The sequence below is a fragment of the Ursus arctos genome, unplaced genomic scaffold (genome assembly GCF_023065955.2).
Source record: "Ursus arctos isolate Adak ecotype North America unplaced genomic scaffold, UrsArc2.0 scaffold_12, whole genome shotgun sequence".
NCBI lineage: Eukaryota > Metazoa > Chordata > Mammalia > Carnivora > Ursidae > Ursus > Ursus arctos.
Genome location: NW_026622786.1, coordinates 69679215 through 69692523, shown reverse-complemented (window position 1 = coordinate 69692523; position 13309 = coordinate 69679215). Strand labels below are relative to the sequence as shown.

Here is a 13309-nt window from a genome sequence, read left to right as displayed (position 1 = left end):
CACCACACAGCGTTCAATCTCACAGCCTTGAGATCATGACCTGAGTGAAACCAAGAGTCAGACGCTCAACCGACTACACCACCCAGAAGCCTCTAAACAGAAGCTTTAAACAGAAGCATCACATTATCAAGGTATACCTAATGGATTATTTGAGTAGTGATATACCAAATTAAAGCAAAGAAAGATTAGAGACAGGAAAACCAGCCAAAGTCTTTGTAGGAATCAAGACATGGAATAACATCATGGCGAGAATGCAGAGAAAGAAGAACCAGAAAGACATCATGAAGAAAACAAAAGGATTGGGAACTGATTAAATTCAAGAGATGAGAAAATATGAAAACCAATTCTGTAGTTATTTGGAGGAATAAGTATTCTAACAACAAAAAATGGTAAGATTGAAACGAGTGACCTAACTGAGCTGTTGTATTTGAAATATTAGTAAAATAATTGAGTGGAAAACAGGAGATGACAGAAAAAAAGAATATGAACTATAATGAGTAACAACTATTAATACATAAGGAGATGCAAGAGTTAACAGCAGGGAGTAATGGCTGGATATTTAAAAATAGCTTTTAAGGAAGGACATAGTAAGAAATTTCTCACTACCCCAGTCACTAAACACTGAGTTCATGAAAGACATCGCAGTGGAATAAAAATGGTCAGTGAGATGTAAAGTCTAATAATTCCCCTCCCGGTGGAATCAGACCTGACCAAGAGAATGCAGCACAAGTGACATTCTGGAACTTCAAAGGTAGGTCATAAGAAGTCTTTCAGCTCCCACTTGGGAGGCCTATACCTCTCTCCAGTCACCGTATACAAAGTCCAACTATCCTGAGATCACCAAGCTATGGGAAGCTCAAGCCATATAGAGATGACCTAGCAAATGAGACACCATGCAGTGAAAGAGAGGGGCCAAGCCACCTTCATTCACCACGGCACCAGGCATGCGAATGCAGCAGCCATCCTGGAAGTGGGTCCTCTAGCTGACACATGTAGATCAGAGACCCAGCAAAGCCCTTCCCAATTCCTGACCTACAAAATCACAAGCAAAATAAAATGGTTGTTTTAAATCACTAAGTTTTAGGGTAGTTTGTTATACAGCAATGAACAGGGGAATAGGCTTCTTTTTTATCCTGAGAAGCCCAGAGCCTAGCAGACTGCCTAGCCTACAGCAGATTCACTGAAAGTGGTATGTATAAAGTGAATCTCTTTCTTCCCTTGCAGATGCTAATTCACAGTCTGTCATCTCTCCTAACCTCACCATTCCTTTAGAAGTCTTGAGTCACAGGGGCAATCATTGTTGGTACATCTGGAGTGTCCTCTTCACTATCATGTGGTAGAAATAGTCTCTTCAAAGCCACCCCATGCTTGAAAGATAGGTATGGCTATGCTGCAAAAGTTAACCCAAGGCAGGCACCAGACAATACTGCATCTGGCTCAAGGTAAATAAGGCCAAGAGAATACTCTGTACTGGGCCACACGGGAACAAAAAAGAAGCAGGCACAACTAACAGCAATATCACAGCACACCAAGAAACTAGAATCGGGGTCTGGCTGCTCATTTTTATAAATAATGCATGAGTTTGGTCACTGAACCAACAGAGTTTCCTTTCATTATAAGCCCTCTGATTATATAAGACTTCTTATAAGTCTGACAAAAAACAACTCAGAAACAACATATATCAACGCACATAAACAAGGAATTTCCAAAGTAACTACTCTTTAAAAAAGAAAGAAGGTGTATAGTGGGGGTAGAAATGGTGAGTGAGAAGAAGATGAGGGCTATGTGAATAAAAAGTTCTTTTCAGCCACCTGCAGGGCTGATCCATTCCCTCATGAGCTAAGAGCATTTCTTTTAGTACCAAGTATCTGCCTGACTGAAGTCACTTTGCTGTAAAAAGAATGAATCACCTCACCAGCCAAGCAATTGCTGTGTTATGGCTGAGTGATTCTTACTGGAACCATGGGAAAAAAGCATAGTTTCTCCATGGTAGAGAAGGCAAGAGAGTCCCCAAAACATCTGCCAAGCAATTCTTTTGCTGACTCTTTTAACCAAAGAGTACTGTCACTTGAGATCCCTACCCGACAACCTTATACCCCACTCATTCCCCAAATTTCCAATCTTCTAGGCACTGAAAGATTCTGCACAAAGAGGATCCCTGAACTGTTTGATTATGAGGCTATTTCCCTCTTTGTGCCTTTCTTTTTTTTTTTTTTTTTAAGATTTTATTTATTTATTCGACAGAGAGAGAGACAGCCAGCGAGAGAGGGAACACAAGCAGGGGGAGTGGGAGAGAAAGAAGCAGGCTCACAGCGGAGGAGCCTGATGTGGGGCTCGATCCCATAACGCCAGGATCACGCTCTGAGCCTAAGGCAGACGCTTAACTGCTGTGCCACCCAGGCGCCCCTCTTTGTGCCTAGAAAGAAGACATTATGAGATGACACATAATTTGTCTCGAAGCATCTCTCTCTTCTGTCTTTGACAACGCTCCACACCTCCATCTTGGATATGGAAGAGAAAACATACAGCATGTAAGCTGGTCACTGCTACTTCTTGAGTAGAATGACAGCCACCTTAGGATGAAGTTGACAGAGCAAAGTGATGGAAAGACATGGGGTCTCTAAATAACATCTATTTAGCTGCTGAATTAAACCAACCCCTAACCTAATAAGCTACCGGAATTCCAGTTATATTAGTCATTTTGTTGTTTAAGATCTTTTGACTATTTTCTGTTACTTGCAACCAAACACATTCTAATATATCCAAAAATCAGGAAATATCTTTTCTAAGTAACCCAAAATATAAAAATAGTTAAAATCAAATTCTACAAATACTACACATGCTATACATACAAGAACCCGTGGGGATACAGATAAGCACTTAGCACTGTGGATAATATATAAGTGAATTAAGGACAGTGTGTTATAATGGAAAGGGTATAGGCTTTGAAGTCAAATGAATCTGGATCCAAATCCTACTTTGGAAATTCTCTTAATTTCTCTAAGCTGAGTTTTCTCATCTATAAAATGGAGAAAATACGATTACAGAATTGTGAGAATTATAGCTAATATATAAAGCAGCAAGCATAGCACTTAGCCTACAGTAGGTGTTTAATAACTAACTGGTAGCTATGATTTTTATAATGGGAGAAAGTCTTTGCCCTCAAGTAGGGTAGAAAAGACAAATAATTAAGATTTTTTAATTGGGATATTTATAGGATATGGGAGATTGCAACAGTGGTTCCAATTCTTCACCCCTTACGGAATCCATGCCCTTTGACATAGAACTTTGCAGTATGCTCCCAGTGTGGACCCAGGTGTGTGATTTGTTTCGTCCAGTGGGGATGCTGGCCAAGCAAACCTGACTATAAGCAGAATCATGAAAAGCACTTGTGCAAATGGCTGGCATACTCTTGCTGTTCTGGTATCATCACATCCAGGCTAGTCTGCAGATCCCAGAAGAAGGGTGAGAAGCAACTGGAGCAAAGCTGTCCCAGCAAAGCCCAACCTAGATCAGACCACCAGCTGACCAGCCAGATGCATGAGTGAGCCCAAGTGAGACTAGCAGAACTGACCAACTGGGCTCAGCTCAGCTCAGCCCTGCAGGTATACAATAAATAAATGTTTATTGTTGTATGCTTTTGAGGTTTTGTGGTTGGATATAACATAGCAATAGCTAACTAATATATAGGGTTATATTCTCTGTCTTTAAAAACTGAAGATTTTCACTTCTTTGATACTCATGACCAAATGAAAGACAACGTTAGGGTTTCCTGAGTCAGACATACTTACGGAGCATATCTACTTGATACAATATGGATTCTTAATTCAACTCATTAAACTTAAAAGGTTTTGTTTGATCTCTTATCAAACTGTTTTCTCTTTTTTGAAGATTTTATTTATTTATTTGACAGAGAGCGAGATAGCCAGCGAGAGAGGGAACACAAGCAGGGGGGAGTGGGAGAGGAAGAAGCAGGCTCCTAGCAGAGGAGCCTGATGTGGGGCTCGATCCCAGAACACCGGGATCACGCCCTGAGCCCAAGGCAGACGCTTAACAACTGCACCACCCAGGTGCCCCCAAACTGTTTTATCTTTATCGAATAACTCATTTGCTTAAAAACTCAGAAGTCTATACTTAACTATAGGTAAAACTATCTATAGTAGTTGTAGTACCTAACTGACAGTTCGAAGTTCAATTAATGTCTACAATTTTATTATTTTTTAAAAGATTTTATTTATTTATTTATTTATTTATTTATTTATTAGAGGGGAGAGAGAGAGAGAGAGAGAGCGTGCGCAAGCAGGGGGAGGGATAGAGGGAGAAGCAGACTCCCCGCTGATCAGGGAGCCTGACTTGGGGCTAGATCCCAGGACCCCAGGATGACGACCTGAGCCAAAGACAGACACTTAACTGACTGAGCCACCTAGGCACCCCAATGTCTATAATTTTATTTTTATTATTATTATTTTTTAAAGATTTTATTTATTTGAGATAGAGAATGAGAGAGAGAGAGAGCAAGAGCCAGGGGGCAGAGGGAGAGGGAGAGGGAGAAGAAGGCTCCCTACTGAGCAGGGAGCCCGACACAGGGATCGATCCCAGGACTCTGGGATCATGACCTGAGCTGAAAGCAGATGCTTAACCAACTGAGCCACCCAGGTGTCTACAATTTTTTTTTTAAAGATTTTATTTATTTATTTGACAGAGAGACAGCCAGCGAGAGAGGGAACACAAGCAGGGGGAGTGGGAGAGGAAGAAGCAGGCTCCCAACGGAGGAGCCCGATGCGGGGCTCGATCCCAGAACACCGGGATCACGCCCTGAGCCGAAGGCAGACGCTTAACGACTGTGCTACCCAGGCGCCCCCAGGTGTCTATAATTTTAAAGAAGAGGGGCACCTGGGTGGCTCAGTCATTAAACATCTGCCTTCAGTTCAGGTCATGATCCCAGGACCCTGGATCAAGCCCCTCATCAGTCTCCCTACTCAGCAGGGAGCCTGCTTCTCCCTCTCCCACTCACCCTCCTTGTGTTCCCTCTCTCGCTGTATCTCTCTCTGTCAAATAAATAAATAAAAATCTTTAAAAAAAAAATAAAGAAAGAAGAGTCACAGGAGTGGTTCAAGCCCAGAAAAGTCCAGATCACTACTGTATATGAGAAATACTCTTCCTAATAATATCAATATTTTATAGGCACTAACAAGAGCTATGTTTGTCTGCTATAATTATTGACAAACTATTTGAAGAGAAATAAGGAATGGTGTTCACATTATTATAAAGAACAGCATTCCACGAGTCAAGAAAAATCTACTAAATGTCATCTAAGTTCCCAGTGCTGTGCTAGATGTTATTAGTAATTTATTTTTATAACCCTTAGTGAAACCAATAGCTGTGCTGCCAAGTCAAATTATAGGATAAACATAGGATTCCCCAGAGATCTATGCCATGACGGCCTTTGCTTATCCCCTTCTGAAAATAACCAAGAGCATTTGGATATTTGGACTGCATGACCATCAGCCTATTAACATAATAATAAAAATTATTTATGTTATAAGCTATGCCAGTATCTTACCAATGATACTGGAAATACACACTCTTTCACAAAGCAGGCACTATATGTTATATATGGCTATGAAAAGCTAACAAACAACAGAAAATATTATTTAAGTGTAACAAGGCCTAAAGAATGCTGCATTAAGATCATTCATTTCTGCCATTTCCATTACACCCCACTTCTGAATTTGCAACATGATCACAGATTTTAAAGCCTTCAAACCCAACATTTCAAAGAACAATGATATAGCCAGGGAGTACAACAAATACTTTAACAATTGTTAGTGTCAGAGCTCTGGCAGACAGAAGGCTTGAGAGAATGAGAGAGTTTTGTCTTTGAAGAATTTATAGACTGACTCCTGAGAAAAGAAATACACAAAAAAGGTTTTTTTGATCTGGAATGCTGGTTATGGGTGTGTTCATTTGTAAAAATTTAGTGAGCTGTACACATTTCATATGTGTGCTTTTTCTGTTATGTAATACTTCAATAAAAAGTTTAAAAATTTTTAATAACATTAACAGTAGTACTGAACAACAGTATTAAATACAAAATGAAAAATATTGACAATTCAAGGAGTTCAGGAAGGACCAGTCAATGTTAATAATAAAAGCTGTAATAGTTGGGGCACGTGGGTGGCTCAGTCAGTTAAGCGTCTGCCTTCGGCTCAGGTCATGATCCCAGGGTCCTGGAATCGAGTCCTGCATGGGGCTCTTTGCTCAGTGGGGAGCCTGCTCTCCCTCTGCCTGCCGCTCCCCCTGCTTATGTGTGCTCTCTCTCTCTCTTCCCCCTCTCTCTGACAAATAGATAAATAAAACTTTTGAGAAAAAGGAGAAAGAAAAAAAAAGCTGTAATAGTTAAAATGTATGAACCAGTTACTATATGCCAGGCACCGTGCTAAATAAGCATTTTATAAAATCCCTGTGAGATCGTCATTTTATCAGCAAGATCTGCCATAATTACTTACTCCCTCCTCCTTGAAACTCCTTCCTTTCCATTCCAGGCCAATACACTCTCCTGGTTTTCTTCCTAACTCACTAGCCACTCCCTCTCAAAATGCCCTTCTTCTCTGACTTTTAAAATTGAAATACTCTGGGGCTCAGACACTGGTCCTCTTCTCAATCTAGACTCCCTGGGGCAGAAACTATATTTCCATTTTACAGATGACAACAGTGAGACACAGAGAAATTCATATCTAGGTAATCAAGATGTCAGAGCCCATGCTCTTAACTACCTCATTATTCTGCCTTCTTTGGCCTTCCGTAAAAGAGGCAGGACAGAGCTACACACATTCCACATTCTGGTGCCCTCAGTAACTGAGAAAAGAGACAAAGAGTGAGGTATATGGGTCCTTCTGTCATAAGATATTAAGGACGGATATCAGGCACCCAGCCAGCAGGAAACCAATAGTCACAAGTTCTGTTAAACAATTTTCCTTCCTAAGTTTCTTCACTTTTTTTTTTATTTTAATTTTTTTTAAGATTTTATTTATTTGCCAGAGAGACAGCCAGCGAGAGAGGGAACACAAGCAGGGGGAGTGGGAGAGGAAGAAGCAGGCTCCTAGCGGAGGATCCTGATGTGGGGCTCGATCCCAGAATGCTGGGATCACGCCCTGAGCCGAAGGCAGACACTTAACGACTGCGCCACCCAGGCACCCCTCTTCGCTTTTTATTTTGGAACTTACTTCCCAAGGAAGATTGGGAACACTTTCTGGAACATAGATTCTCAAATCTAGATACTCACTTAAATAATCTGGGGAGCTTTTAAAAATACATATGGGCCCTATGAAGACCTACTTAACCTAAGAGATTTCAGGAAACTGTGTTTCTAAGACGCACCCAAGCAAATTCTGAAGCTGACAGCTCAGTACCTGAATTTAGGAAGCCTTTATTCTAGAGAGGATTCTCTGGTCCTCAGAGACTAAGTAGTGACTAAATAGTGACTTCTGCCTAGAAGAGGCTGAAAATGAAGTGAGTCTGGAGAGGTAAACTAATTCCAAGGAGTAATAAGACCAATCAAGACACTACAGCAGTGACAGTGGAATTCTAGATCAGGACACCAAACATTTATGTTTGTTACCATGAAAGAGTCTGCAGCCAAGTGATGCCAACCCTTAGCTTAGGAAGGGGTCATCCAGGCAGCAAGAATCAATATAATATTTGAGCACTCATATTCTCAGTACTCACAAAGTAATATGAGGGAATCCAAGGGTATTAAGAGATACAACCATTGTCCCCAGGCAAGAGAAGAAAGCATTGTTAACACTGCCATTTTTGCATAAATATAAATGCATATACAAGTAACAATTATTATAGAACCAAAAATGGTGAAACTAAGGCAAAGAAGCCATTTCAGTATGCTCACTTAAGTCTTACCTCTGTAAGTGCATGCAACTGTCCTTGATGTACACACACACCCATGAACCTATGAAACAAAACACATTTTTTTAAACAAATGAAAATACCACAACTGCCATATTGAGAAACTAGTTTAGTTACTCATGCATTAGAAACAATTCAATACCTGTGAAGTCTCCTGGGTTCCTGTACAACCCTGTAGCCTCTCTAACTTTGATACCAGGCTGGTAAATTTCTAAGTTTACCATGAAACATCTGGTTGTGGCAAGATCTAGTGGTAAAAAGCAACTGTGGAAGAGAGAAAGGAGTAAGCCTTAAAAATAGCATGGTGTATTAGAAAAGGCACCAAAGCACCAAACTGGAAGTAAGGAAACGTGATGCTGGTTTCAGCTCCACTACTATCTGACTACACACTCACCAAAATTTTAAAAAATTAAAAGAAAGAGAGAGAGAGAGAGAGAGAGAGAGAGACTAACCCTATTTGAAGTTCAGTTTCCTCATCTAGAAAGTAAGTAGGTTGGACGACCCAAACTGAGGTCTGTAATTTATAAACTACCAACTATGAGAGAGAGGGGAAAAAGGAACACATTTGCTGGAAAACAAAGAACTAACTTCTTAACATTAAAAGAACTTTTCCAAATATGTTAAAAAAAAAAAAAAAAAGGGAACCCAGTATAAAAGTAAGCAAGGGGTGCCTGGGTGGCTCAGTCTGTTAAACTTCTGCCTTCAGCTCAGGTCATGATCACAGAGTCCTGGGATCAAGCACCCTGTTGGTCTCCCTGCTCAGCAGGGAGTCTGCTTGTCCCTCTCCCTTTGCCCCTCCCCCTGCTCATGCTCGCTTTCTCTCTCTCAAATAAATAAAATCTTTAAAAAAAAGAAAGAGCAAGGGGCGCCTGGGTGGCACAGCGGTTAAGCGTCTGCCTTCGGCTCAGGGCTTGATCCCGGCGTTATGGGATCGAGCCCCACATCAGGCTCCTCCACTATGAGCCTGCTTCTTCCTCTCCCACTCCTCCTGCTTGTGTTCCCTCTCTCGCTGGCTGTCTCTATCTCTGTCGAATAAATAAATAAAATCTTAAAGAAAAAGAAAAAAAGAAAAAAAAAGAAAAAGCAAAAAATGTATATAATTCACAGAAAAAATGTCTAATAAAAATATCAAAATGCTCTAATTCACTCATAATTAAAGAAATACACATTAAAAGAAGAAGATACTGCTTTTTAAATCTATCAAATGAACAAAGATTAAGATTGATCATGCTCAGTGTTGCCCAGAAGGTGAGAAAACAGGAACAGGAAACATTGTTAAATTCTTGGCACAATTTTTTCTTTTTTTTCTTTTTTTTTTTAAAGATTTTATTTATTTATTTGACAGAGATAGAGACAGCCAGCAAGAGAGGGAACACAAGCAGGGGGAGTGGGAGAGGAAGAAGCAGGCTCATAGTGGCGGTGCCTGATGTGGGGCTCGATCCCATAACGCTGGGATCACGCCCTGAGCCGAAGGCAGACACTTAACCGCTGTGCCACCCAGGCGCCCCTTGGCACAATTTTTTCAACGGGTAAATGATTATATCTAGCAAACATTTTAATTGCTCCAACAATTTCACTTCTCAGAATTTATGTTACAAATATATCCAATTTGGGTACATATAAAAGGACATTTACTTCACACTGTATATCTAAATACCCGCCAATAAAAGACTAGTTAAGTATTTACAGTACATTCCTAGATTGGAATACTATATAGCCATTAAAAAGAATGGACTAGATCTTTATGCATGGATATGGGAAGATATCCAAAATACACTGTTAAACAAAAACAGTGAGCTACAAATCCCATTTATATAAAAAAAGTTTGTATATTAATAGAAAATGTCTAGGAAGCACTAATAATAATATATGATGTCATTTATATCTGGAATCTACAAAACAAACAAAACAAGACAAAAACAGACTCATAAATACAGAGAACAAATTGGTGGTGGTTGGGAGGAGCACCGATGGGAGAAACAGGTGAAGGGGATTAAGAGGTACAAACTTCCAGTTATAAATAAGTCATAGGGATGTAAAGTACAACATGGAGAATATAGCCAATAATATTGAAATAATTTTGCATGGTGACAAATGATAACTACACTTATGGGAAGCATTTCATATTATATATAAATGTTGAATCACTATGTTGTACACCTAAAACTGATATAATATCGTATATCAACTATACTTCAAATTATTTTATTTTTTTTAAGATTTTATTTACTCATTTGATAGAGAGAGAGAGAAAAAAAACACAAGCAGGGGCAGCAGCAGGCAGAGGCAGAAGCAGGCTCCCGCTGAGGAAGGACCTCAATGTGGGACTCGATCCCAGGACCCTGCGATCATGACCTGCGCCGAAGGCAGAAGCTTAACCAACTGAGGCACCCAGGTGTCCCTCAACTATACTTCAATTTAAAAAAAGAAAAGAAAAAGAAGACGGGAAGACACTTGAGAAATATCTGGGGAAAAGGCCAGGTAAACACAGAGGCAGAGATAGGAGTTATGCTGCCATAAACCAAAGAATGTCTGGGGTCACCAAAAGTCAAAAGAAACAAGAGAGGATTCTCCCCTACAGCCTCCAGATGAAGTGCTGCCTATCAACACCTTGATTTCAGACTTCAGAACTGTGAGAGAATAAATTTAGATTGCTTAAAGCCACAAGTTCATGGTACTTTGTTAGGCAGTCCCAGGAAACAAATACAATGCATGACCGATTTTCTACAAAGGTAGGTGCAAAGGCAATTCAGTAGAGCAAAAATAGTGTTTTCAACAAAGGGAGCTCGAACAACTGGATACACATATACAAACAAACAAATCCGATTAATACCTTTTAGCATATATAAAAATTGACTTAAAATGGATCATAAACCTAAACGTAAAACCAAATCTATAAAATATCTGGAAGAATTCATAAAAGAAAACCTTTGTGACCTTCTATTAAGCAAAGGTTTCTTAGACATGACGCCAAAGCATAATCTATAAAATTAAAAAATGATTAATCAGACCTCTTTTTAAGATTTTATTTATTTATTTGAGAGAGAGTGAGCGACAGAAAGAACACAAGCAAGGGGACCAGCAAGGGGAGAGGGAGAAGCAGGCTCCCCACTGAGCAGGGAGCCTGATGCAGGGCTTGATCCCAGTACTCTGGGGTCATGACCTGAGCCAAAGGCAGATGCTTAATCAATGAGCCACCCAGGCACCCCAATTAATTAGACTTCTTAAAATTAAAAAAAAAAAAAAAGAGCACAAGATTTTGAAGATTATTTATTTATTTATTTGAGAGAGAGAGAACAGAGCGTGTGAGAACACGAGTCCGGGGCACGGAGGGAGAGGGAGAAGCAGACTACCCACTGAGCAGGGAGCCCAATGAGGGGCTTGATCCCAGGAGTCTGGGATCATGACCTGAGCTGAAGGCAGATGCCCAACCGACTAAGCCACTCAGGTGCCCCATCTTGAGCTCTTTTTAAGACGCTGTTAAGAGAATGAAAAGACAAGTCATAGACAGCAGTGCATGTGTCTAAGAAAAGATTCATGTTTAGATTTTTTTTAAGATTTGTTTACTTATCTTAGAGGTGGGAGGCGCAAAGGGAGAGGTAGACAGAGAATGCCAAGCAGACTCCACACTGAGGACAGAGCCCAACACAGAGCTTGATCCCACAACCTGGAGATCACAGCCCGAGCCAAAATCAAGAGTCTGACGCTCAACTGACTGAGCCGCCCACCCCATGTTTTTAGATTTTTTTAATCTCTCAAAATATAATAATAACCCAATTTAAAAAATAGAGAAAGACTCAAATAGACAATTCACTAAAGAAGAAATACAGATGGAAAATAAGGACATGAAAAGATGCTCAAAATCATTAGGGAAACGCAAATCCAAACCATAAGGTGTACTATACACCTATTAGAATGTCTAAAATTAAAGACTTGGAGTACCAAATGTTGGTAAAAATGAAGAGCAACTGGAATACCCACACAGTCCTGGTGGGAATATGAAATGGTACAACTACTCTGGAAGACAGTGAGATAGCTTCTTAAATAAACATGTACCTATGATCCAGCTATTCCACTCCTAGGTATTTAACCCAAAAGAAGTGAAAGCATATGTCACTACAAAACTTATACACAAATACCCATTAGCAGTTGAAGGAATAAAACAAATTAGTGGTATTCACACACTAGACTACTCAGCTACAAAAAGGAATGAACCGGTGATATACGCAACAGCAAATAAATCTCAAAATAATTATGCTGAGTGAAAAATCTGGACCCAAAAAAGTACATACTGTACCATTCCATTTATATAAAGTCTATAAAGTAAAATGCATCTATAGTGACAAAAGGCAGATCAATAGTTGCCTGAGAGGGGTGGAGTTTATGGGGGTGCAAAGGGGAGAGAGGAAATTTTGAGGGAGGATGGATATGTTCACTACCTCATGGTGATGGTTTCATGGGTGTATATACATATGTCAAAACTCACTGCGGTGCACCCTTTAAATATGTGCAGTTTATTGTACGTCATTTAAATCTCAAGAAAGCTATAAAACAAAGAAGAAAAATAGTAAGTGGTACTGACGAGGTAAGGGGTAATTTTTATTTTTCAGTGTACACACGTTATAGTTGAAGTTTTTTCAACCAACAGGTTATATTTATATATAAAAATAATTTAAAAATAAAAACCATAAAAGATGATTATTACTGATGATGATCATTAAAGTGGGAGAAGATAAATGTCACAAAGCCAGCGACAATTGTGTTTGGGTTGCCAAAAAGGAAGTCTTATTAACAATGCCCTCAAGGGGTACCTGGGTGGCTCAGTTGGTTAAGCGTCTGACTCTTGATTTCGGCTCAGGTCATGATCTCAGGGTTGTGAGATGGAGCCCGGGGTTGGGCTGCGACTCAGTGGGGAGTCTGCTTGAGATTCTCTCCCTGTGCCCACCCCCCACCCCCGCTCATGCGCACTTCTCTCTCTCAAATAAATAAATCTTAAAAAAACAAAAACAAAAAACAATGCCCTCAAGTCTCAAGTAAGCTCTAATTTAGAAAGGCAAAGAAAAGGGGAGACTGACTACAAGTGAGAGTAAAGGGAAATCAGTGACAAGGCTGAAAAGGACCATAAAGTTCCATGAAGGCAGAGTCCAGGTCATACTCTTCCTTGTGTTCAAAGCACCGAACAGTGCCCAGCAAATAGTATGCACGTGCAGTAAATGATCTTTGAGTGAAACGGAACTGAGTGAGGGAGAATGAGTGGCTGTAACATCACAGCAGAGTTTTAAAGACATGCCACTTTGACCAAAATTACAAATGTGGAAATTTCAGAGTTTCTCCAAAAGGTGGTTTCTGGACCACTAGTTTTCTCTAAGTACATCCAGAGACTTGG

The 13309-nt window shown here is 40.1% G+C and overlaps 1 protein-coding gene across 1 annotated transcript in view; it reads right to left on the bottom strand.

The window, feature by feature from the left end:
- The window catches only part of TESK2 (testis associated actin remodelling kinase 2), a 127098-nt gene that overhangs the window by 32171 nt on the left and 81618 nt on the right, over positions 1-13309 (bottom strand). Inside the window, exon 4 of the mRNA XM_026498225.4 lies at positions 7918-7966. Within this exon, the coding sequence (XP_026354010.3) occupies positions 7918-7966 (49 nt within the window). The remainder of the gene's footprint in view (positions 1-7917; positions 7967-13309) is intronic.